Below are 24,301 nucleotides of genomic sequence, written 5' to 3'. Positions count from 1 at the left end.
TTGAAGGGCCATCAAAAGGGGATTATTCAACATTAATACAGAGAGCAAATTTTGTAAAGTCTAGAATTTGACCTATTACAAGGAAGATGGTTAAGATCGCACAGGATAATGTGGATTGGTCATTGTTCTCCTTCGGAAAAGTATTAGTCATCTTCAACAGTTGCGCCAGAGAATAAGAACAATTGAACAGATCCATTCATTTCATTAGGAATGCTGAATTTGCAATTCTCAACTTGTTTAATGTTGCTGTTGGTTAGACTATCAAATATTTCATTTCTTTTTCAAATTGTATGATTTGGGTGGGCAGCTTTGTTCTTCATTTTCGTGTGAACCTGCAGTTTATTGGGTTCTTCTTTGCTACCTGGATTTGATTATAGCTAGGGTGCTCTCCATAGTCCATGCTTGTATGTCAATTTATGTTTTGTATTATTTTTTTTTATATGGTGAAGCAATATTCCAGAAAGAAAATCTTTTTTTTTCCATAATAAAAATTCAGATTTATACAATGTGTTGTATGACTCAAGTTTTACATATGTATGAACCACCTTTGCTGTAAATGAGAGTATTATACGTCTGAAAGTGATACTTTATCGTAGCAATCCTTGTTTCAACTTATTTTTTTTTTATTTTTTATTTTTTTAAAGGATTTTTATGAAATTTTTTTAAAGAGAATTTAATAGTATATTAGCATTAAGAAAAAGTTTTTTTTAATGGAAATAGGCACTTTTTGGACTGTAGGATTAATGGTGACAAAACACGTAGATTTTATGGACTGAATTATAAAAATGAAAGATGAAAATATCAATTGAACAATTAAAAAATGTTATTTGTATTTTAGCCTAAAATTTTTGTTGTGCATTATTTTATTTTTTAACCTATATTATTTAATGATACCAAACTTAAGAAAATGATGACTTGAAATTTGTACATTTCCATTTGAAAGATAATGTATTAATTAAAAATCTTCTAAAAAGTTGGATTTTTCAAGTAGGGCTAATAGTGTATAGGACAAATAGAGCAATATGTACTAAATCTTAGGTATTATACAAGATTACGTCATATGAATACATGCTTCCACATAAATGTTACATTTTGTAGGACATGTTTTTTTTTATATAACACACTTGTTTTTTTTTATATAACACACTTTTAAGTATAATAATAAAACATTGTCCTAGGCGAAACCCTCTGTATTTGATTTTCAAGAAGAATACACAAGTGAAATTAAAATCCTAATACTAAATTTCTTTTAAGAATTTTATAAGAAGTGCTTAATTTTTTTTAAAGTGCGTGAATCATCTACCATCCTTTTTAAAAAAAATAAAAATAAAAATTGGGATTTATACATTTCGTAACACAAATACATTATGAACACCTTTGCTCTAAATGAGACTTTATTCCAGTAATGCTTGTTTCAACTTATTTTTATTTATTTAGTTAGTCTATTTTAGATAAATGTAGTTTTTAATTTTTTTTTTCTTTTCAAGATATATAGTTGTACTTTTACACAACTTTCTCCTAGTGTCAGCATCAACAGAACCGTGTGGGATGGTGTGTGCGCCACCACCAACCATTCAAAGACAAACTACAAGATTTTGGATTAGAAGATAAATGTGTGTGTGGTTACTCTAAGCTCATCTAATACTCCTGTAAGAAAAACAATGGCTGAAGGAGCTTTGTTCCACCTTGCAGAAAAAGTCCTTGAACTGCTGCGTTCCTTAACTCTCCAAGAGGTCAAACTGGCCTCTAGTGTCAAAAGAGTGATTGAAAAACTAACAAACACAGTTTCCACAATCCAAGCAGTGATTCTAGATGCAGAAAAGCAGAGTTCTCAAGACCATCAGATCAAAGATTGGCTCAGAAAGCTCAAGGATATTCTCCATGATGCAGATGACTTGCTGGATGATTTCTCCACCGATGTTTTGCAACAGAAAGTGATGACAAAGAAGGTACGCATTTTCTGTTCAAGTTTTAACCGGCTTACTTTTAGTCCTAAGATGGGTCATGAAATAAAAGCAATTAGGGAGAGACTAAATGCCATTGCAAAAGATAAGGAAGATTTTCATTTCAGTCAAAACTTCGTTGAGCCACAAGTCATGAATAGGGAAAGGGGAGCTTATTCTTTTGTATTTGAAGAAGTTGTTGGGAGAGAGAATGATAAGGAAGTGATTATAGAACGTCTTTTTAATGATAATGTTGTAGAGAATATTTCTATCATTCCAATAGTTGGCATTGGAGGATTGGGGAAGACAACCTTAGCTCAGCTAGTATATAATGATGAAAATGTGGACAAAAATTTTGAGCTAAAGCTTTGGATTTGTATCTCTGATATCTTTGATGTAAAACGAATTGTTAAAGAAAGTTTAGAACAATTGACAAAGAGGAAGCATGAAGGAAGCTTTGAGATCTTGGAAAAACAGTTTCGAGAAGGATTTAATGGAAAAAAATACTTGCTTGTCCTGGACAATTTGTGGATTGAGGATAAAAAGAAATGGCTTCTCTTGAGAAATTTGCTAATGGTTGGTGCAAGGGGAAGTAGGATAATCGTGACCACACGCTCAAAAAGGGTAGCATGGATAATAGGGTCAATTTCATGGTATGCTCTAAAAGGCCTACCTATAGAAAAGAGTTGGAGCTTGTTTGTAAAAATGGCATTTGAACAAGGCCAACTGCTAGAACACCAAGCCTTTATAAGCATAGGAAAAGAGATTGTGGAAAAGTGTGGTGGGGTACCTCTCATCGTAAGGACGATAGCAAGTTTGCTACGTTCCAAACCTTCAGAAAATGAATGGCAATCCTTCAAAAACTTTGAACTCTCAAAAATAACATAACAAGAAGAATATGATATTTCATTAACACTTAAGTTGAGTTATGATCATCTACCATCACACTTAAAGCAATACTTTGCTTATTGTAAATTGTTTCCAAAAGATTCCAAAATTGATGTAAAAACACTTATTCATCTTTGGGCAGCGCAAGGTTTTATTAAGTTATCAAATTCAAAGCAACGTATTGAGGATGTTGGCAAAGAGTATTTTATGGTACTACTTTGGAGGTCTTTTTTTCAGGATGTAATAAAAGATGAATTGGGCAATATAGTATTTTGCAAAATGCACGATCTCATGCATGATCTAGCAAATCTTGTGGCTGGGGCAGAAAGTACCATGTTAACTTTAAGTGAGGAAAATATTGATGAAAAACTTCGTCATGTATCATTTGATCTTAGGTATTCATTGAGGCAATTCACAATCCCCATGGTTAAAGGAATGAAAATACGAACAATTCTTGGAGCTAGTGTAGGGCAAGAGTTGGGTAAATTAACTTGTGATGCACTCATTTCAAATCTCAATTATTTACGCACATTAGATTTGAGTAAATTAAAGCTATGTGTAGTGCCAAATTCAATTGGAGAATTAAAGCATTTACGATATCTTGATCTTTCTGAAAATGAAGATATTGAATTTCTCCCTAATTCCATTACTAAACTGTTGAATTTGCAAACATTAAAACTCAAGTATTGTAAGTCGCTTAGAGAATTACCGAGGGAAATTAAAAATTTTGTCAATCTCAGGCATCTAGATATTTTTGAATGTCAAAGATTGACTCATATGCCCCTTGGACTTGAACTTTGTACTTCTCTTGAGATACTACCACTTTTTGTTGTAAGCAAGGCTAAGTGTAGTGGTGGATTGAGTGAATTGAAGGAGTTAAGTAATTTGGGAGGAAGCCTAAGTATTAACAATTTGGGACATGGAAAAGATGACATGCTGGAGCTGGAATGTAAAGCTGCAAAACTGAAGGAGAAACAACAACTTCAACAATTGAAATAATGGTGGGACTCGAGGTGGGCTGAAAATAATGTAAGTTATGATGAAATGTCACTAGAAAAGCTCCAACCACATCAAAATCTTAAAGCTTTGAAGTTGTGGTTTTATATGGGTGTGATAATTCCAAGTTGGGTTTCTTCGCTCACTAATATTGTCGATTTGGAATTCTATAGAAACAGAAACTTGCAACACCTCCCACCATTAAATCAACTACCTTTTCTAAAGTCCATCATCCTTAAGTATATGGAAGCACTTGAATACATATCAAAAGATACTATTAGTAAAGCACTTGGTTCCTCAAAAACAACATTCTTCCCATCCTTATCTTCTCTCATAATGTATGAATGCCCAAATTTGAAGGGTTGGTGGAGGAAAGTTGATGGTAATGAGCCAGGCCATCTTTTACTACCCTCATTTCCTCGTCTTTCTTTTTTAAAGATTACCGAATGCCCTCACATGTGTTCCATGCCCCTGTTTCCATATCTCAAAGAAGGGCTTGTATTAGATACAACTAGCTTGAAGGCATTTCAGCAGACAATGAATATGGGAGCAACACAGAGTCCATCAACAACAGCAACGACATCAACCTCCGCAACATTAGAAGAGGTTAACGATTTAGAATCTCTTCTAGAGGAGAAGTGTTTACGAAACCTTGTTTCTCTTCGAAAACTCTTCATTTACAACTGTAATGGACTCAGGTCTCTCCCTTGTAAAGGTATTCAACATCTCACCTCACTTCAAGAGATGGAAATCATGTACTGCAATGAGCTTGCGCTACTAAACGATGAAGATGATGGCATGCAATGGCAAGGCCTTAGGAGCCTCCGTTTTCTTCATTTAGAGAGAATTCCAAAATTTGTGTCTCTGCCAGATGGGCTTCAACATGTTACCACTCTAAAATATCTCAAAATTATTAATTGTCCTAATTTGATGGCTTTACCAGTGTGGATAGGCAACCTCACATCACTAACAAAACTTGAAATTGACAAATGTCCGGAATTAGCATCACTACCTCAAGGGATTCACAAGCTCACTGTCTTACAAGAAATAATAATTACTGAGTGTCCCCTCTTACAACAAAGATGCCAGAGGCAAACAGGAGAAGATTGGCCCAACATTGCTCATGTCCCATATGTGCATGTGGATAATGAAGCAACACAAAGCTTCTTAAGGTATGGATCTATCTTTTAACCCCAAAATTTGAACCCTATTCAAAACTACAATCGTGGGTCAAGAACTCAGTGGTAAATCATTTTTAAAATATATATATATATATATATATATATAATTTCTTTGCTTTTTTATCCATGAAAACTTTAATTAGATACATGATTTCTTCAAAATACTAGAAGAAAAAGGATATTTAAATTCATTCATTTATAAAGTTTCAAACATATTTCTGTTAAATACTTTTTTTATTATTTTATGAATCTACATGTTGGTGTGAAGACTTACTTTAATAGTCAAATAAGAAAGAGAGTGATTGAATGAGTACAATTTGTTCGTATATGCACAATTTCAAAGGTAAATTGGACTGAATTTTATAAGTCAGGTTGCTAATGCTTAAACATGACTGTAGGAACTTTTTATTTTCAAATGGTTGAATCTTTTGGACCTAGTTGCACCTTCTACTGCTGCAGCCTCTACCTCATCTCCAAATACATCAGAGGTAAAATATTCTCATGATTTTATTGTGCTTAGCTTCATATATATCGTTTTCTGGCCAAAAAGAAAAGTTCCATGTTCTTTCTTTGGCAAACACAACGACAAAAAATTTGTTCTTGTGCTGAAATGTTCCATTTTATGGTGGATGCGTCATAACTTCCATTGTGTGCGGTCTCTGATGAAGATTTTCTTAATGGATTGTAAAGCACAATCTCAGTGTTAGAGAGTAATCTTGACTAAGATTAATATCTGTTTGTGTGGAGAGAAAATATTCAGAGAAAGATGTAACAGAAAAGAGAGAAGAAAAGAGAGAGAGAGAGAGAGAGAGAGAAGAGAATGAGAAAAATAGATTTTCTTGCTTAATTCATAATCTGAGAGTACAATCATATATATACTGTAATCTGCCTAAGGTATAGAGTAACAGAATTGATCCTGATCATACGGATCAGCTCCGTGAATTTAGGAAAGCTAACTAACTTCAAACAGACACAGGTTTCGCGCCATTATATTTGAAGGGCTGGTTCATTCTTTTAAACGACACCGTTCTAGCTCCTGAAGCTTAAATAACAAACACATACAAAACGGTGCGTCGCTTCTTATATTACATAAGTGAAACGGTGCGTTGCATCTGGATTTAAAAACCAACGGTCATCCCCAAATTCAATCGTCTTCAACCTTGCGACTATTGATGCAATCAATCCAGAACTGAATACACATCAGCCATTTGTAATTTCCTTTAGCTTCTCTGAAGTGGAATTACCACGATCACTAACATCTGATGCTTCATTTTTTATGTGGCTGGTTCTTAACATTTGGTTGTGCTGTCTCTACGAAAATTGGGCAACAATGCAGAGGGAGCCAGCACACACTGAGTATGGAGGATTGTGTGATGGTGGATGAAGTGTATAAAGTTTTTAGGCCAAAGAGAAGCAGTTTGATTAAATGTCCCAAAAGTGGAGTAATTTGCTGCAAAGTGATGCAGAGGTAAAAGAAAATTCTGGCCATTTAATTATTCTTATCATTTTTGTGCTAATTGCCAAAAGATTATGTAGGAACCAATATCAACAATCTTCCTATAATCATTTAGATAGTGAATTAAATACAATATGTCTTTCATGAATCTATTTCTGATGGACATAAGACAAAATAGATTCTTGTTCTTCAATTGTTTTCCTTGTTGTTAGACTATTGCATTGTAGGGAAGATACTTAGAGCCTCTGTTCTTTTGCAGACCAATTGCTTTAATTTTGGACAACCATTATTTGAGTAAAACGAAACCATTTAGCGGATATTGATTAGTACATAATATGATATTTAAAGTATTTTTTCCTCTAAGATGATGACGGTTCCATTAAGCACACAACATGTCTCTTTGTGTTAAAATGAACAGTTCTCTACATTTTTAAATATTTAGTATTTGTATATTGGACTCTCTTTTTATTTTACTATTATTATTATTATTACAAAATCCATTGTTTCCATTCATGACCATATACGTAGATATTTGAAGATAACATGTTTCTCTAACTCATTTCTTATTCTTGTTCAGGGATAAAAGCCATAATATGGCTGAGAAGTTCACCATTGGATGGCCATCAAAAGGAAATTATACAACATTAAGTATACATAGAGCAATTTTGTATTAAACATTAAGTATACATATATCGCAAATTTTCTATTAAGTCTAGTTTTGAACTATTACAAAGAATATCACATAATGATGTGGATTGGTCATCCCCTTCCAAGCACACGCGTTCTTGTGTGTGGGGCTCACACTTCCAACTAGAGCTTGGTTTTGATACCATCTGTAATGACTCAAGAAAAAGTGCTAGCCACATCTGAACCTATTTGTGGGAGGACTTTCGTCTCGGCCCTTCGTCTCGGCCCCCAATCAGTTATTGTTTACTTTGGGATAGGCAAGGATCAACCTATGTCCCACCCGCACAAATTTGTTCAATCCCACATCGGAGAGAGATGCCCCCCACTCATGCCTTATAAGCCTTTGGCCTAAGGATGAGTGTACCACTACGGTACACCCTTCCTTAGGCCAAAGGCTTATTAGGCAAGGGTGTGAAGCGTCTCTCCCTGATATGGGATTGAGCAAATTTGTGCGAATGGGACGTAAGTCGATCCTTGCCCATCCAAAAGCGAATAATACCTGATTAGGGGCCGAGACGAAAGTCCTCTTACACTATCAAATTGGGGCATCACATTGGGTGTTTTCTATACAAGTCAATATTTTGTGTTATGACTCAAGAAAAAGCGCTAGCCACATCTGAACTTATCTGTGGGAGGACTTTCGTCTCGGCCCTTCGTCTCGACCCCCAATCAGGTATTGTTTACTTTAGGATAGGCAAGGATCAACCTACGTCCCACCCGCACAAATTTGCTCAATCCCACATCGGGGAGAGATGCCCCCACTCATGCCTTATAAGCCTTTGGCCTAAGGATGAGTGTACCACTACGGTACACCCTTCCTTAGGCCAAAGGCTTATTAGGCAAGGGTGTGAAGCGTCTCTCCCTGATATGGGATTAAGCAAATTCGTGCGAATGGGACGTAAGTCGATCCTTGCCCATCCAAAAGCGAATAATACCTGATTAGGGGCCGAGACGAAAGTCCTCCCACACTATCAAATTGGGGCATCACATTGGGTGTTTTCTATACAAGTCAATATTTTGTGTTATTTTTTATGTGGTGAGGGAATTCTCTAGAAATAAATTCTATCAATATGTTTAAAGGTTCAAAACCTATAAAATTAAAGGAAAAATTGTTGAAAAAAGAATAAAAAGGCAACAGTTTTAATTGGAAAAAGGAAAAAAAAACATTATTATTGCCTTTCAAAAGAGATAAAAAGATTTTATTAATCTTCATGAATATTTGTATATAAATAATAAAATATAAGGATAATTACATTATAGTATAATACATTTCAAACAATAATATTATTTTCAAATTAAACTCTAAAATTTAGTTGCATATATCATATATGCATTTAATATAGTTTTAAAAATATTACAATTTGATCATTTTGTTAAATATTTACCAAATTATCATAATTTACTTGTTTCAAAAATTGGGAAAGGGGCTATGCTTATACAGGAAACCAGACAATGTGACTAAATTATAAAACTCTTGATAGTATTTTAAAATCGAAATATTAGGTTCAATTGTGTGTAAATTGTAATAATTTATTTATTAATGAGCTTATATAGTTAAATGAAACCTAATTATTTATTAGGCATGACAAAATTATCCCAAACTAATGACTTAACCCAACCTAAGATGACCCTTTTGGGTTAGGTTGGTTATAGAGCTATTATAGGTTGGGTTAGGTAAAAAAAAAAATCAAGCCAATGAGGTTGGTTTGTGTTGAAAAATGCCCAACCCTAAAGCCATACACATTCCTACTAATTCCATCAAACAAATGTGTTCTTTGTGTGTGTGTATATATATAGTTGAAAAGGGTAGTAAATGTTTTTTGTTTTAAGCTTATTTTATAGATATATTTACAATTTTCTAATGAGAAAATGATGATGGTGACAAACGATTTGGGGGAAGGATGAAACTTATAAACACAAATCAATCTTAGAGGATATAATTTGTAATTTAGTTTAAAATTTTATGTATCACTAACTTAATAGATCCATTAAATACAACCAGCAAACCCATTTCCAATTCACCGACGTGTTAAATATATAATCATTAGTCATTCTCAGAATATAGGTGCAAATCACCTTCTTGAAAATTATAACATGATGTTTTTTCATTAAATTATTTAAAACCTTTGAATTATTAAAAACCAGTGACAAAACTTTAAATTTTTTTTTTTTTTTTATGGGAAAAACTTTAATAGTTTAGTATCTATAAGACTATAACAGCATTCTCAAAAAAAAAAAAATATATATATATATATATATAAATAAAAGACTATAACAGTGTTTTACTTAAAGACTTCTCATTTTCTACGTTGGCGGCTATTAAAAAAAATACATATTTAGCTGTTTCTTTCAATTGTCGTTTATTTAAACAAACATAGTTAGCTGCCTTTGTGGAAAGATTCAACTGCTCCAATTATCTTGTCTTAAGAACATGTATTGTTAATTTAAACATTGATGTAATTTTTCAAAGCTGGACACAACAACAACTACCATTCATCGCCTTCACTAATCCACAAACCCATCTAATATTCCTGAAAGAAAAAAAAAATGGTGGATGGAGCTTTGTTCCAACTTGCAGGAAAAGTCCTTGAACTGCTGGGTTCCATCACTCTCCCAGAGGTCAAACTGGCCTTTGGTGTTAGGATTGAGATTGAAAATCTAAAGAACACTGTCTCCACAGTCCAAGCTGTGATTCTAGATGCAGAAAAGCAGAGTTCTCATAGCCATCTGATCAAAGATTGGCTCAGAAAGCTCAAAGATGTCCTCCATGACGCAGATGACTTACTGGATTCTATCTCCACTGAAGTTTTGCTGCACAAGGTGATGAGTGGAAACAAAATGACAAAGGAGGTACGCATTTTCTTTTCAAGTTCAAACCAGTTTGCTTTTAGTCTTAAGATGGGTCACGAAATAAAGGCAATTAGGGAGAGACTAAATGTCAATGCAAAAGATAAGGATGATTTCCACTTTATTCAAAGCTCGATTGAGCCACAAATCATGAATAGGGCCATAGAAACTTATTCTTTTGTACTGGAAGATGAAATTGTTGGGAGAGAGAATGATAAGAAAGAGATTATAGAATATCTTTTCAATGACAATGTTGTAGAGAATATTTCTATCATTCCAATTTTTGGTATTGGAGGATTGGGCAAGACAGCACTAGCTCAACTGGTATACAATGATGAAACTGTCAAAAAATATTTTGAGTTAAAACTTTGGATTTGTGTCTCTGATACCTTTGACGTACAACACATTGTTAAAGAAGTTTTAAAACAATTAACAAAAGAGAAGCATAAGAAAGCCTAGAGATGTTGCAAAATCAGCTTCGAGAAAAACTTAATGGAAAAAATTACTTGCTTGTCTTGGATGATTTGTGGAACGAGGAAAATAATAAATGGCTTCTCTTGAGAAATTTGCTAATGGTTGGTGCAAGAGGAAGTAGAATAATAGTGACCACACGCTCAGAAAGTGTAGCGAGGATAATAGGGGCAGTTTCATGGCATGCTCTAAGAGGCCTACCTGAAGAGAAGGCTTGAAGTTTGTTTGTAAAAATGGCATTTGAACAAGGTCAACTACCAGAGAACGTCGCCTTTATAAGTTTGGGAAAGGAGATTATGGGGAAGTGTGCTGGGTACCTCTTGCCATAAGGATTATAGCAAGCTTGCTACGCACCAAATCTTCTGAAAATGAGTGGAGATCCTTTAAAAGTTATGAACTCTCAAAAATAACTCAAGGAGAAGAAAATGATATTTCATCAACACTTAAGTTGAGTTATGATGATCTACCTTCGTACTTAAAGCAATGCTTTGCTTATTGTAGATTGTTTCCAAAAAATTATGTGATTGATGTAGAGACATTGATTCATCTTTGGGTAGCGCAGGGTTTTATTAAGCTATCAAATTGAAAGTAACGTGTTAAGGATGTCAGTCAAGAGTACTTTATGGAATTACTTTGGAGATCCTTTTTTCAAGATGTAAAAAAAGAGGAATTGGGCAATATAGCATGTTGCAAAATGCATGATCTCATGCATGATCTTGCAACTCTTGTGGCTGGGATGGAAAGTACTATGTTAACTTCAAGTAAGGAAAATATTGGTAAAAAGGTTCGTCATGTATCATTTGATCTTGAGGATTTGTTGAGTAATCTAGAGGATTCATCAAGGGAACTTCCAATTCTCATGGTTAAAGGAATGAGAATACGAACAGTTCTTGCACTTAGTGTAGGGATAGAGTTGGGTAAGTTTACTTGTGATGCACTCATTTCAAATCTCAATTATTTGCGCACATTGGATTTGAGTAAATTAGATCTAAGTGTGGTGTCACATTCAATTGGGGAATTGAAACATTTAAGATATCTTGATCTTTCCAAAAATAAAGATATTGAATTTCTCCCTAATTCGATTACCAAGTTGCTAAATTTGCAGACACTAAAACTCAGTGGCTATGACTCACTTAAAGAATTACACCAGGGCATTAAGAAGTTGGTCAATCTTAGGCATCTAGATACTAATTGCACCAAATTGACTCATATGCCCCTTGGACTTGGACATCTTACTTCTCTTGAGATACTAACACGGTTTGTCTTGAAGAAAGGAGGTTTCAAGGCAAGCTCTTATAGTTGGTGTAAGAAAAAACAAGCTAGGTTTGGTGGTGGGCTAAGTGAATTGAAGGAGCTGAGCAATTTGGGAGGAAGCCTATGGATTGAAAAATTGGGACATGGAGAGGATGACATGCTGGAATGTAAAGCCACAAATATGAAGGAGAAACAACATCTTGAAGAGCTTCTTTTATGGTGGGAGTGGGATGATGGAGAAAGCGAATGTTATGATGAAATGTCAGTAGAAGGCCTCCAACCACATCCAAATCTTAAATCGTTGTGGTTGTGTTATTATATGGGTGTGAGAATTCCAAGTTGGATCTCTTCTCTCACTAATCTTGTCCATTTGAGATTATCTAGTAATAATAGATTGCAGCACCTCCCAGCGTTAAATCAACTCCCTTTTCTCAAGTTTGTCTATATTTTAAATATGAAAGCTCTTGAATACATATCAGATGAAGACATTACTAGTAACGTGTTGGGTGGTTCCTCTTCTTCTTCTTCAAAAACATCATTCTTCCCATCATTATCTTCTCTCATATTAGACGAATGCCCAAATCTGAAAGGATGGTGGAGGAATTCAGATGATGATGTTAATGAGCCACACCATCTCTTACTTCCATCATTTCCTCCTTGTCTTTCTAAATTACAGATTCTCAGATGCCTTAACTTGACTTCCATGCCCTCGTTTCCATATTTGAAAGAAGAGTTGGTATTGCGTATCGCTAGTTGGAAGGTATTGGAGCAAACAATGAAAATGGGAGCAACCACATCAACCTTCTCCTCATGCTACTTTCCTCTCTCTCTCAATTACAATATTTGAAGTTATATTCGGTCAACAATTTAGAATCTCTTCCAGAGGAGTGGCTGCAGAACCTCGTTTCTCTTCAAAAACTCGAAATTTACAAATGTGATGGACTCATATCTCGCCCTTGGATAGCCAACCTCACATCACTACAATTCCTTACATTTTGGGAGTGTCCCAATCTAACATCACTTCCTCAAGGGATTCGTAGTCTCACCTCTTTAACAGAGTTGAAAATTACTGATTGTCCCCTCTTACGGCAAAGATGCAAGAGGCAAATAGGTGAAGATTGTTCCATCATTGCTCATGTCCCACGTGTGATTTTGGATTATGAGAACCAGCAGGAAGAAACAATTTTTTCAGGTATGCATCTATCTTATAATCCCAAATTAAAAATCAAGTACTTTTTTTGATGGGATAATTGCCGAATGAATTCTTTCTTTTCTTAGATTTGTTTTTTGAGACTTTGTTTTAATCAAAAGCAAAACAAAGACATTCACAAATCTAGAGATAATATTTATCTGAGCTGTAAATTTCCTATCTTCTAATAATTAAATACTTCTAAATAGATGTTAAACATTCTAAACAAAACCTTTGGTGCTTTCAATTTTCTTTCTTCTTAATCTGTTTTTTATATGTTAGATTTTTAATGCCCAGAGCATCACCCAGTAGTAAATTGTTTGGTTTCCTAGTGATTTTGGGCTCTTTCTCTACCTCCAACAGCCGCTTACAACCTTCCTTTCATCTCCAAGTATTTCAAAATGAAAAATCCTATACTTCATTTTTATTTTTATTTTATTGTTCCTTGTCATCGTTGTCCTGCAAGAAACAGAAAGTTCTAATTTTTTTAATGCAGACTTCATGTACTTTATTTTTTGGTTCTTGTCCTAAAACAGATGATTCATAACACTTCCATTATGTTTAAATAATACTTTGTATCCAAGTACTAGAGAATAGGTAAAAATTCATGGATAGGTTGGATTGAATTTTTTTATATTACTGAAAATAAAATTACTAATTAATTATTTTATAAATTGAATACTAACTAAGACTTGAAGATCCCTCATTTTGCTTACTTTGCAGCCCACTTTTTGAATAATAGGTTGTTAATTATGCAGAACTGAACACCGATTCATTTGTTCCTCTTCATTCCGCCTTTTGAGGTTTTGTTCTCAATCATTTGACTTCTCACGTAAGGCAAGGGCAAACCTGGCTTAAAATTTGGACCCTATTCAAACTTTATGTCCCTGAAATTAAGGCAAGTACAGTCATGGACTCAATGGTAATTTCCTTCATTTGTTATTTTATTCTAATAATTTGTATATATATATATATATATATATATTTTTTTTTTTTGGCTAGGTGAATGCCGGGGCTCGAACCCCCGAGTAATAGGTTACTTACATAACCGGGTACCAACTCACCTAGAAGTGGCGGTGGTTAATAATTTGTATTGTTGTGTCAAAGCTTGAGTTGATGAAATATGACATATATGGTTGCTTTTTAATAATTTCAAAATTATAGCAAATTTGGTAGAATTGTGAAGGGAGGACATGACCAGGCAACTTAGAGAATTTAGCTTAGTGTGTTGTATTTTGGTGGTTATAAAAGTTCCCAACATACGTTTATCAAAATAAAATATTTTTTATTTCCTCACATGTTAGTGTGAAAGACTAACTATTTAAAGTCAGAAGAGCAAGTGTAACTTTTTTTTTCATACATTCACAAATTCAAAGTTTGATTGGATTGAATTTGTTTTACTCAAATTAAGAATTATTAGCAAGGTTTTTCTTTGGGTAAAAGGGGCGGAAAGAGCATAAATTTGGGTGTAACCATATAGCTTTATAAAAATAAAAAGAAGAAGAAGAGCGAGAAAAGTTGGGTACACAACAAGACAATGTAGATGGTCCCATCAAATCACCACTCTTTCAAAGCCCATAGAACACAACGACATTAGCCCATTGGGCCCCATTGCTCTCACACACAGATAGGCTAGGCCCCCCCTTTTCACTTACCTAGCTACTCAACTCCTAAAACTAAATAAAGATAGATAGGGTTCATGAACTATTTCTCGTTTGGATCTACACAAAACGCCGTCGTATATTCACTCTTGATCTGAAGAAAACATGCTTCTCTAACTTCTTTCTTATTAGTTGTTAGAGAGATACTATTAATTAGTATTAGCCATTATATGGATATGCAGTTTGCCATTAATTCAGCTATCACAATATATCAAAGATGGTTAAGGTCACATTATAATGATGTGGAATGGTTATTTTTCTCTTTCAATAAGTCTCACTCACTCATCTTCCAATTAAGGCTGCACCAAAGAAATGAGGACATTTTAACAGATCTATTCATTCATTTCATCAGGAATGTTGAGCACATGTGTAGTGTGCTGCACAGTCGACTTATTGAACATTTCATTTCTTCTTTCAATTTTATAATTTGGGTGTCCATCTCTGGGTAATGTTTTGGGTGTATCAATCAATTTATTGGGTTCTTTTTTTGCTATTTGGATTTGCTTATGATTGGGGTGTCCTTAGTTATACATCATGGACGTATGCCAGAATGCTGTTAAAGTATCTCTTTTAACTTGATAATGCTGGAACATGCATGGAACCAATTCGCTCTATCGTTGGCTTGATTATTTCTAATCAAATTGTTACAATACCATATATGAACAAATGTTACTAATAGAATTAGTTTTTGAAATTTCCCAATCAGTTTTTTACATTCTTTAAGTGATCTTTCAATGATCAGAGGAACTTCTAAATAATTTGATTGAGAGGTTAGCATGCTTGAATCAGATTAGCTTGAAACCTGGACCATAAGTAAACCTTGGCCTAAACATCATTCAGAATTAGCAACTATGAACTCCATTATGGTTATTAACAAAGCATAACAGGATAAATTTAGCATTAAACACCTAGAACTATTAAACACTTCCATTACTCACACAAACAAGAATAGGGATGGCATTGTCCTTTAGTCCATTTTAACCCCTTCAAAATAGTTGCTCAAAAAACCATTAAGGCAACAATAATTCGAGGGGAAGCTATTCACTCTACCATCAATTTTTGAAAAGGATTCGGGAATACCAACTGGAATGAGTGTTTAATTCCCCAGACACATTATAGATTGTCATGTGCCTTCATGAGGTTATTTCAATTGCACATCTTGGGATCAAAGAGGTTTTGTTATGATTCTTAACAATCTCTTGAGCCAGGAGTATGAGTTTCAGCCATTGTCCTCTGAACATAAGGCTGATTTATCATAATAGATCAATGATGAAATAAAACAGTGACTATCTACTAGTAGCTTTGCTATATGCCTTTGTAGTTTGTACAAACTATTACAACATGACATTGACCCACACACTCATCTTTGATGGACTAGGACCCTTATCATGAACCAGTGTTATTGCTATTACATTTACTTCCTACTTCACTTGAAAGGAAGAAAGAGGGCATTCATTGTACAAGTGAAGTTTCTGCCTACTTTGCCCTTAGTAGCTTTGATAATGCAAGCTCTTTAATCATCGCCTTGTGGAGCTTTTGCATATTCCGAGTAAAAAAGAAGTTTCTTTATAATGCTAGCCTGAAGGTATTGAAGCAAACAATGAAAATGGGAGTAATAACATCAACTTCCTCCTCAAGCTACTTTCTAGTCTCACAGTTAGAGTGGTTGTGCTTAGAAGAGGTTAACGATTTATTTCTATGTGCTTCAGTACAATATGGACAGCGGCCAAGAAGAATTAAAAGAAAAAGAGATGCTTCAAAAGCTGCAGATATTCAAGACAATTAAAAGGAATTATTCTTTTTGAAATTTTCTCATTTAGAGTTCTGCATTCAGCAAGTACTCGTGCAATTGTTCAAGGTGCTCCTAAATATCTTATTGGGAGCATGATTTTATCACAAAAAATGCTAGCATATTGTTCTGCATGTAAAAAATCTTGCACTTGGCTGGATTAACTTGAAGCCTAGACCATTGGTGAAACTTATCCATTACGGTCTATATCACATGGGCTAATTTCATTAAGAAAGCATAAATAGGCTAATTTCAACTTTCGACACCTAGAACGATGTAAATACTTTTATTATAGACTGTTCAAAAAACCATTATCTTGGGGACATTATTTATCCTACAATCTTTGAAATGGCTTTGGAAATGCAATTGCAGTGAGAATACAAAGCCCCATTATAGATTGTCATATGCTTTTATGTGATAAACTTCTGGAAAGAAGAAACTTGTACAAACCAAGAAGATGAGGAATATGAACCTGGTAGTTTCACCATCATCAATTGATTGCCCCTACTGCATTATTTGCTCCCAACTGTACTGCAGAAGACTGCACAATATACAAGAAAACTTAATTCAATCGCAGAAAAAATTCAATTAATAATAGAAGTGAACTTTGATAGGACAAATACAATACATGCCCCAGCTCTGGAGAAAATTCCTACTTTTTTGTGGGTTTTTTAGCTCCATTAACGAAAGGTTAAGAAACAAATCCCCAGCAGCATAGTTTAAACATGATGAACACAGCATATTAACCTAATTTAATTTCTAGAAAATTGAAGTCTCTTAGCTTTTATGTCAGTTTCAAAATTAATCAGTACATAAAACTAGCCTCGAAGTGTGCAAGCTGCAAGCAATCAGATCACCTAATTGCAAATACTTCCTGAATCAAATATACAAGCAAACATTGGTTTATTTCTTATTTTTTTAACATCGGCATCTTTTCAACAATCAAATATGAAAAAAAGAAAAAAAATTTACAGGAGAAAATTTAAAAGGAACCTAAAGTAGTACCCAAAAATGTAAATAATAGAATCAACACAAGCAAATCTTATTGCTAATAAGCAATAAATTTTATTAGAAAAGCACCGTCCTAGTACGTGGAGTGCATACAAAAAAGGAATAGCTACAGAGAAAGAATTGATACAAGCAGAACTGCCACAAGTTTTTTGTCTTGGAGAACATAAAAGTATATAATGAATTTGGCTTGGTCAATTATTGCCAATGAAGTGACTGTGTCCATTGAAAATTAGGGGCTGGATTCAGTTTTGTATCTTCTTATCATTATTAATGGTACTCCTTAGGCAAGGTGAACCTCTTTCACCTATGCTGTTTGTTTTGGGAATTGAGGCATTTAGTAGACCAATGTTAAGAGTAGAGGAGGGTGGTCATACAAATGGTTTTTGGTTTTCTTTGTCTTTTGTGATGCAGATTTAGATCAGCTACATCACCTTCAGATTTAGAAGCGGGGAAATTTTTTTGTTGCTCCATTGAGATGGCTTTTGAGACTTCCATGACAAAGAACCTGTTTAGTAAGTGTTGTTATTAGTACACTTACCTGAACTCAAATTTTTTTTTTTTTTACACATGCACTGAATCCCTTTGTTTGGTCTAGGAAATTTTAAGTTCGAAAGTGAAATATTATGAAGAAAAGAAAAAAAAATAGGGGTAAAATAATTTGATGAAATTTATATGAACATATTGATTATTCCTACATATATATACAAGATTTGGAATTCTGCCAATAGTAGGAGTATTAGTGTCATGTTATAGTATCAGTTTCCCAATAATACTCTCTCTCTTGCAGTTGGGATGAAGGTCACTGTATCAATGAGTCTTTGAAGTAAGTGAAAAGCGTGAAGATGATCCATAACTTTGTGAAACTAATGTAGAGAAAAGAAAAAAGAAGCATTTTCCAGCAATGGAGTACTGATTAGGGAGGTAGATTATGTCCCAGGTTGACTTCCATTCTAATGAAGTTCTTTTTTACTTGAATTCTCCTATTAATTGTTGTTCTTATTGGATAATCTTGTGCTTCCCCTTACAGGTGATATTGGCACTTGGTGAAATATTTAATCAAGGAAGAATAGGTGACCAAAGCTTTGTCCTACTATATGCTCCCTAGAACCAAGTTTATGTTACTTGTTGGTCTTATATTAAAACAATGAGTTCGTGGCACGGTTCGTGAAAGATTTAAAAAGTTATATTACTTGTTTTATGTTGACAATTTCAAGTGCAGAGGATTTGTGATTGCTCCATTGAGTTGGCCTTTGAGACTTCCAGAACAAAGAACATCTTTAGAAAGTGCTGTTATCAACAAACGCTTAACTGAACTCAAAAACTTGTATAAACATGCACTAGAATTCCCTTTTTCTGCTCTAGGAGGTTTTCAAATTGAAAGTTAAATAACATAACAAAAAGAAAAATAGGAATAGAATACTATTATCGAATTTATAAGAATGAATTGGAGTTATGCTAATGATAGGAGTTTGTTTCATGTTATAATATCAGAACAAATCCCTAGCAACATAATTTAAACATGATGAACACAGCATACTAACCTAATTTAATTTGTAGAAAATTGAAAGTCTCTCAACTTTTATGTCAGTTTCAAAATTAATCTGTACATAAAACTAGCCTTAAAGTGTGCAATCAGCAAGCAATCAAATCACCTAATTGCAAATGTTTTCTGAATCAAATATACAAGCAAACATTGGTTTATTTCTTCTCTTTTTCACATCTACATCTTTTCAACAATCAAATTTGAAAAAAAAAATTACAAGAGAACATTTAAAAGGAAACTAAAGAAGTACCCAAAAAAGTAAATGATAGAAAAGAATCAATACAAGTAGGTCTTATTGCTAAGAAGTAATAAATTTTATTAGAAAAGTGCTATCCTAGTACATGGAGTGTATAAAAGGAATAACTACAAAGAAATAATTAATACAAGCAGATTTGCCACAAGTTTGTTGCCTTGGAGACCATAAAAGGACATAAAGAATTGGGCTTAGTAAATTATTGCCAATGAAGTGACACTGCGTCCATTGAAAATTAGAAGCTGGATTCAATTTTATATTCCTAAGGTAAGATTCTCTTATCATTAATTCATTATTAATGGTACTCCTAAAGGATTCTTTCCTAGTACTCGTGGTATGCATCAAGGTGATCCTCTTTCACCTTTGCTATTTGTTTTGGTATTGGAGGCATTTAGTAGAATAATATTAAGAGCAAAGAAGGGTGTTCACATAGATGGTTTTTCAGTTTCATCAACTGATGGGGATGCTATGGATATTTCATATCTGCTGTTTGCAGATGATACCCTGGTCTTTTTTTATGCAGATTTAGATCAGTTACGTCACCTTCAATCTATTTTATTATGTTTTGAGGCTGTTTCTGGACTTCCCATTAATTTGGCTAAAGTCTGAGATGGTTCCTATATGGAAATTCTGACTGGTACTTTGGGTTGTAGGATTTCAGATTTCCACTCTTCCTATAAAGTATCTGGGTCCTCATCTAGGTGCTTCGTACAAATCTTGTAGAATCTGGGATGGGATTATTTAGAAAATGGAGAAGAGGTTGGCAGGTTGGAAGAAAATTTATCTTTCAAAAGGTGGTCGCCTCACCTTAATAAAAAGTACACTTTCAAGCCTCTCTACTTATTTCTTGTCTCTCTTTCCACTACCAGTCAGTATTGCTAACAAGCTAGAAAAGATTTTTGGGGGGGGGGGGGGGGTGGTTCATAATGGAGAACACAAATTCCACCTGGTTAATTGGTCTACACTGTGTAAGCCAATACGACAAGGGGGCTTAGGTATCAGAAGTATCAAGTGTTGTGTTTTAATGGTGCTCTACTACTCAAATGGCTATGGAGGTATGGTTTTAAAGAGGGAGTCCTTGTGGAGTAAAGTCATTGATAGTAAATATGTTAAAGACATACGATCAGAGATCACTCCGAGGATCAAGCATTGATCCCAGTTGAAACATGGGTAATTTCATTTGGGAGACACAAGAAAATAACTCCCATATAAAGGTTTGAGCTTTTTATTTGTTCCTTTTTTTTTCTTTCTTTTTTTCTTTTTTAAGTAATGCTTGTAAGAAGGTTTTCACACACCAACTTTTTCACGCACTCCAAATGCTCAAATTAACTAAGGTAGAGCTGAAGGCCTACCTTGTAAATTGAGAGCCAAATAAGACAAAGGCCATTAAAACAATCATTTGAAGTTAGAGAGTAGAGAAACTACAAGACATAAAGGTAAAACTTCTAAATCAATTCTATCCAAAAACCATATCCACCAAAGATACATTGCCCTTCAAATCATAGATCTATCTCAAACGCCATTATATCATTCAATTTATTTTACAAATAACAACATAAATATTTTTTTTTTTGGGTGAGTTATGCATGAACCTGGTGGGTCTTGAACTTATAACCTCTCATATACTAAACAAAATTAAAATGAACATCACAACTGTTAGGTTCTAAAAGTTTAGAACAATTGGCAAATCGTGAACACAAACTAGTCAAGATATAGATCTTAGAGTCTATAGGTATTATTAGACAATGCTCAAGGTGATTGAAGTCAAGATTCAAGAACATACAAGCTGCAGGAAGAAGATTTCATAATTTGTCTGGTTTGATCGATCGAAAGATAGGCTCGATCGATCGAAAGTCATATCTGCAGAATTTTAATTAAGCGCAAACACCAGTTCAAGCCTATTAAGGATTAGGGTTTTAGATCTACTTCTTCCAGTATATAAAGGAAACCCTAAGCACGTTTTTATAAGGCTTTTTATAGAGAAAAGAGAGTGCCTCTATTGTATTTAGGGTTTTGTTCCTAAAAAACTCTCTCATATCTTCTATTAGGGTTATTACTTGAAGAATCTCAAGATCCAATATTGTAGAAGTTGCTGCCTTCTCTAATCATCAAAGGTGCTGATGATCTAAACCTTCAAGGCTAGTCTTGGAATTACAAACATGAGAGTTTGTGTTGCTAAACCTTTGAGTGGGATCTCAAAGTCACAAACATGGGTGTTTGTGTTTTGCAAAGGCCAAAGAAAGAAGGAGTCTGTGGTCTCGGAACTTACATGTGGTTGTGTCAGTAAGTTTCTACTAGTGGGTAGCAATAGGATGTTAGTGGTCTAAGTCACTATTGTAAAACTTTGATTCTTTCTAGTGGATTTGCTTTTTACCTTGAGGATAGCTAGGTTAAATCCTCCCTAAGTTTTTTACTGGTTTGGTTTTCCTGAGTTATAATATCATTGTGTTTTTTATTTTCTGCTACTATACATTGATATGATATATTTGTGTTAACCTATATTTGTTAATTTGACTAAGTAATCACTTAGCTAATTACCTAGGTTAATCTGATTGTGATTTTAAGGGGTCTAAAAATGTACAACAACAAAGGGATAATCAATGTTTGTTTAAATAACCATAAATACACCAAACATAAAAGGAAACAAAGCTGATACATGTTGATATATGATGTGTGAAATACCTAAGGTTTTATAACTTCTTGAACACTTCCTGAGAATAATAAACAACACATGCCATGCTACTAACATTAATAACCCCTATATGGTTTCCCTAAACAACACGAAAGCTGCTTAGGGTTTTGAGTTGAACACTTAACCCGCGTATAAAATAGTACCACAGGGGGTATAATATTACACTCAAAACCCCACAGAAGGTTTTAATGTTTACACAATTAACTTTATCACAAGGGTTTAAGTCTTAACACTCAAAACCTCAACCCGAGTAATGAAAGTTAAACTGGGCAACTTTAGCATTCCACAAAGGATATTGGTTAGGCTTTTTATAAAAGTAAATAAAGCAATGATAAACATAGAAATCAGAGTTTACATCTAACAATTTTAAATAAATGGGTGGGATTAATGGAACTCTTGAACAATATAGTGATAAAAATTTTACAAATTGTTAACAACTATGCCGTACCCATGTATGAAATTTGGGAAAATAATAAAAATCAAATGGTAAACCAAAAACAATTTAAGGGAAGAAAAAAACAAAATAGTTGTATGCAATTTCAACTGGAATCGACGGAACAAAATAAGAAGGCTTACCATGTTGATTTGTCCGAAGAATTTCAAGCAAAACCTCAAAGAAAGCAATGAATGCTCTCCAATCTAGAATCGACGGAAGGAATGGCAGAGAGCAATAGAAAAAGAATAGAATTACTCATACTCATACAGTAGAGGTAGAGCACTATGGTTAATCGATGGTCCGGCCTGGCCCAATATCTGAGCTCGAATCAGTCAGTGTCAGCCCATAAGGCCCCAAATTATATCAGATATGAAAATTCCAACAAACCTTTGTAGAGAAAAAAAATTATATATAAAACTAAAAAAATATATTTTTATCATTTTATTTCCTTTTTGGCTTTTGTTAAGGAGGATAAAGATACATTACAAAATAGCAAAATTTAATAAATAAATAACTTAACTAGTGGTTTAATATGACCTGACACCCTAAAATGTGATGATAAAATCATTATGCATTAGATAGAACTAGCATAAAGAAGTAAATTGAAAATAAGGTAAAGTAAAATGACTAAAATGGGAAGAAAATTACATGATTAAATTGAAAATATATCAAGGTTAGGGGTTCATTTTGGATCTAGTTTCCTATACATTGGGCCTAAATGAATTGCCATGTGGCAGCATCCCATTAGGTCCAATGCAACTGGACTTAAACCTGTCCCCAAAATTAGAGGATATACTTTGTAATTTAGCTTTAAAAATTATTATTGCTTAACTAATTATTACTCGGATAAAAATTCTAAATATTGAGTTATCATTCAAATTTCCAAGCATAGCAACACATCACCCTTTTCAATTTTCATTATGGATAATAACTCTTAGGCCAACGTTTTTTTAACCAAGTTTTCCTGCTTAAAACTAATAAATAACAATCAATTGATTATCCACACATATTTAACTATATAATTTATTTTTCCCCTAAAAAAAACTATATAATTTATTTCATAAAAAAACTATATAATTTATCAAGTGAGTTAAACAAATCACAGAACAGTGAAATAAGTCATATAGTTAAAAGTTAAAACTGTATGTGAGTAGGTATTGATAAGTCATGTAGAAAAGTTTCTCTACACCAATATTTAACCATCTTTTTTTCTTTTTTCTTTTTTTTGTGGTTAGTTTTCTTAATATTCTTCACCATTCTATACCAATACAATCCAAGAGGCATGCACCATATTGAAAATTAAAGAGAGAAAAAATGATCGATTTTTTTTTTGAAAAAAAAAATAGAATAAAAAGCGATAGAACAATTTATTACTGCACTAGAAGAATCAAAAAGGGTCGAATAAAGCTAGGGCACTCCTCTAACTACACTTACTGCTATAAAGGAAGTATTGAATTTTCAAATTTATTTTTTTAATTTTATTACGAGCACAAGTCGTGTTTGAGTTTTTCAACAAACTAAATTACATGTTTAAGTTTGATTTATTTTATTATTAAACAATTTTTTGAACTTATTTACAAGTTACAATGACTAAAATTTTGTGTTCCTTCACAAATACATGCTGATAATTAATAAATAAATTATAATTTAAATTATATTATTTGAGTTACAAAGTTATAATGACTTTTGTTTAAAAACTTACAAAATATTATGTTCACTAACCTTTTATCAGGAAAAAAATGGATATATATCAAAGTCAATAATTTTGTATACAATATATTTATGAGTTATAACTAATTTTAATATTAAGAAAGTAAGATTTTTGGCTTCAAAAAAAAAAAAAATTGTATTTACACCCACACACATGTATATTAGTGCATGAATATGGTTTTAGCTTATTTTAATTTGTTTATCACTATAACAATTATGAATCCCAAATAAAAATTCTTGACTTTGTCACTGCTTATTTGATAACAGTTATGATGATTTGGAAACAATGTCAAC

The 24,301-nt window shown here is 33.5% G+C and overlaps 2 protein-coding genes and 1 long non-coding RNA gene across 6 annotated transcripts; 2 read left to right on the top strand and 1 right to left on the bottom strand.

Annotated features, from left to right (window-relative positions):
* Window positions 1-1,632: 1,632 nt before the first annotated feature.
* On the top strand, window positions 1,633-7,200 carry LOC115973021 (disease resistance protein Pik-2-like). 4 transcript variants are annotated; one of them, XR_004087593.1, is made up of 4 exons: window positions 1,633-4,999; window positions 5,407-5,496; window positions 6,345-6,476; window positions 7,042-7,200. XR_004087593.1 is itself a non-coding variant. In XM_031093260.1 (3 exons), exons 1-3 carry the CDS (start codon window positions 1,662-1,664, stop codon window positions 6,003-6,005), a joined length of 405 nt encoding a protein of 134 aa, XP_030949120.1. In that variant the 5' UTR covers window positions 1,633-1,661; the 3' UTR covers window positions 6,006-6,869. The 4 variants fall into 4 exon arrangements, 2 of the variants coding, with proteins under 2 accessions (XP_030949120.1, XP_030949119.1); XM_031093260.1 differs by lacking the exon at window positions 7,042-7,200 and having other exon boundaries at window positions 1,633-1,949; window positions 5,979-6,869; XM_031093259.1 differs by lacking the exon at window positions 7,042-7,200 and having other exon boundaries at window positions 1,633-1,949; window positions 6,345-6,868.
* A 3,963-nt stretch (window positions 7,201-11,163) lies between these two features.
* LOC115973015 (putative disease resistance RPP13-like protein 1) lies at window positions 11,164-12,570 on the top strand. The gene has a single exon (XM_031093253.1). The coding sequence runs from the start codon at window positions 11,164-11,166 to the stop codon at window positions 12,568-12,570; it is 1,407 nt and encodes a 468-aa protein (XP_030949113.1).
* Window positions 12,571-15,662: 3,092 nt separating this feature from the next.
* Window positions 15,663-22,588, bottom strand: LOC115973022. The gene is made up of 3 exons (XR_004087595.1): window positions 22,438-22,588; window positions 16,835-16,903; window positions 15,663-16,152 (listed from the first exon to the last, which is right to left on the bottom strand). It is a non-coding gene; the product is annotated as an uncharacterized LOC115973022 (long non-coding RNA).
* Between the last annotated feature and the right edge of the window lie 1,713 nt (window positions 22,589-24,301).

Source organism: Quercus lobata, unplaced genomic scaffold (genome assembly GCF_001633185.2).
Source record: "Quercus lobata isolate SW786 unplaced genomic scaffold, ValleyOak3.0 Primary Assembly Scq3eQI_49, whole genome shotgun sequence".
NCBI lineage: Eukaryota > Viridiplantae > Streptophyta > Magnoliopsida > Fagales > Fagaceae > Quercus > Quercus lobata.
Note: the sequence above shows the minus strand (reverse complement) of the source record. Positions and strands in the feature narration are given on the sequence as shown.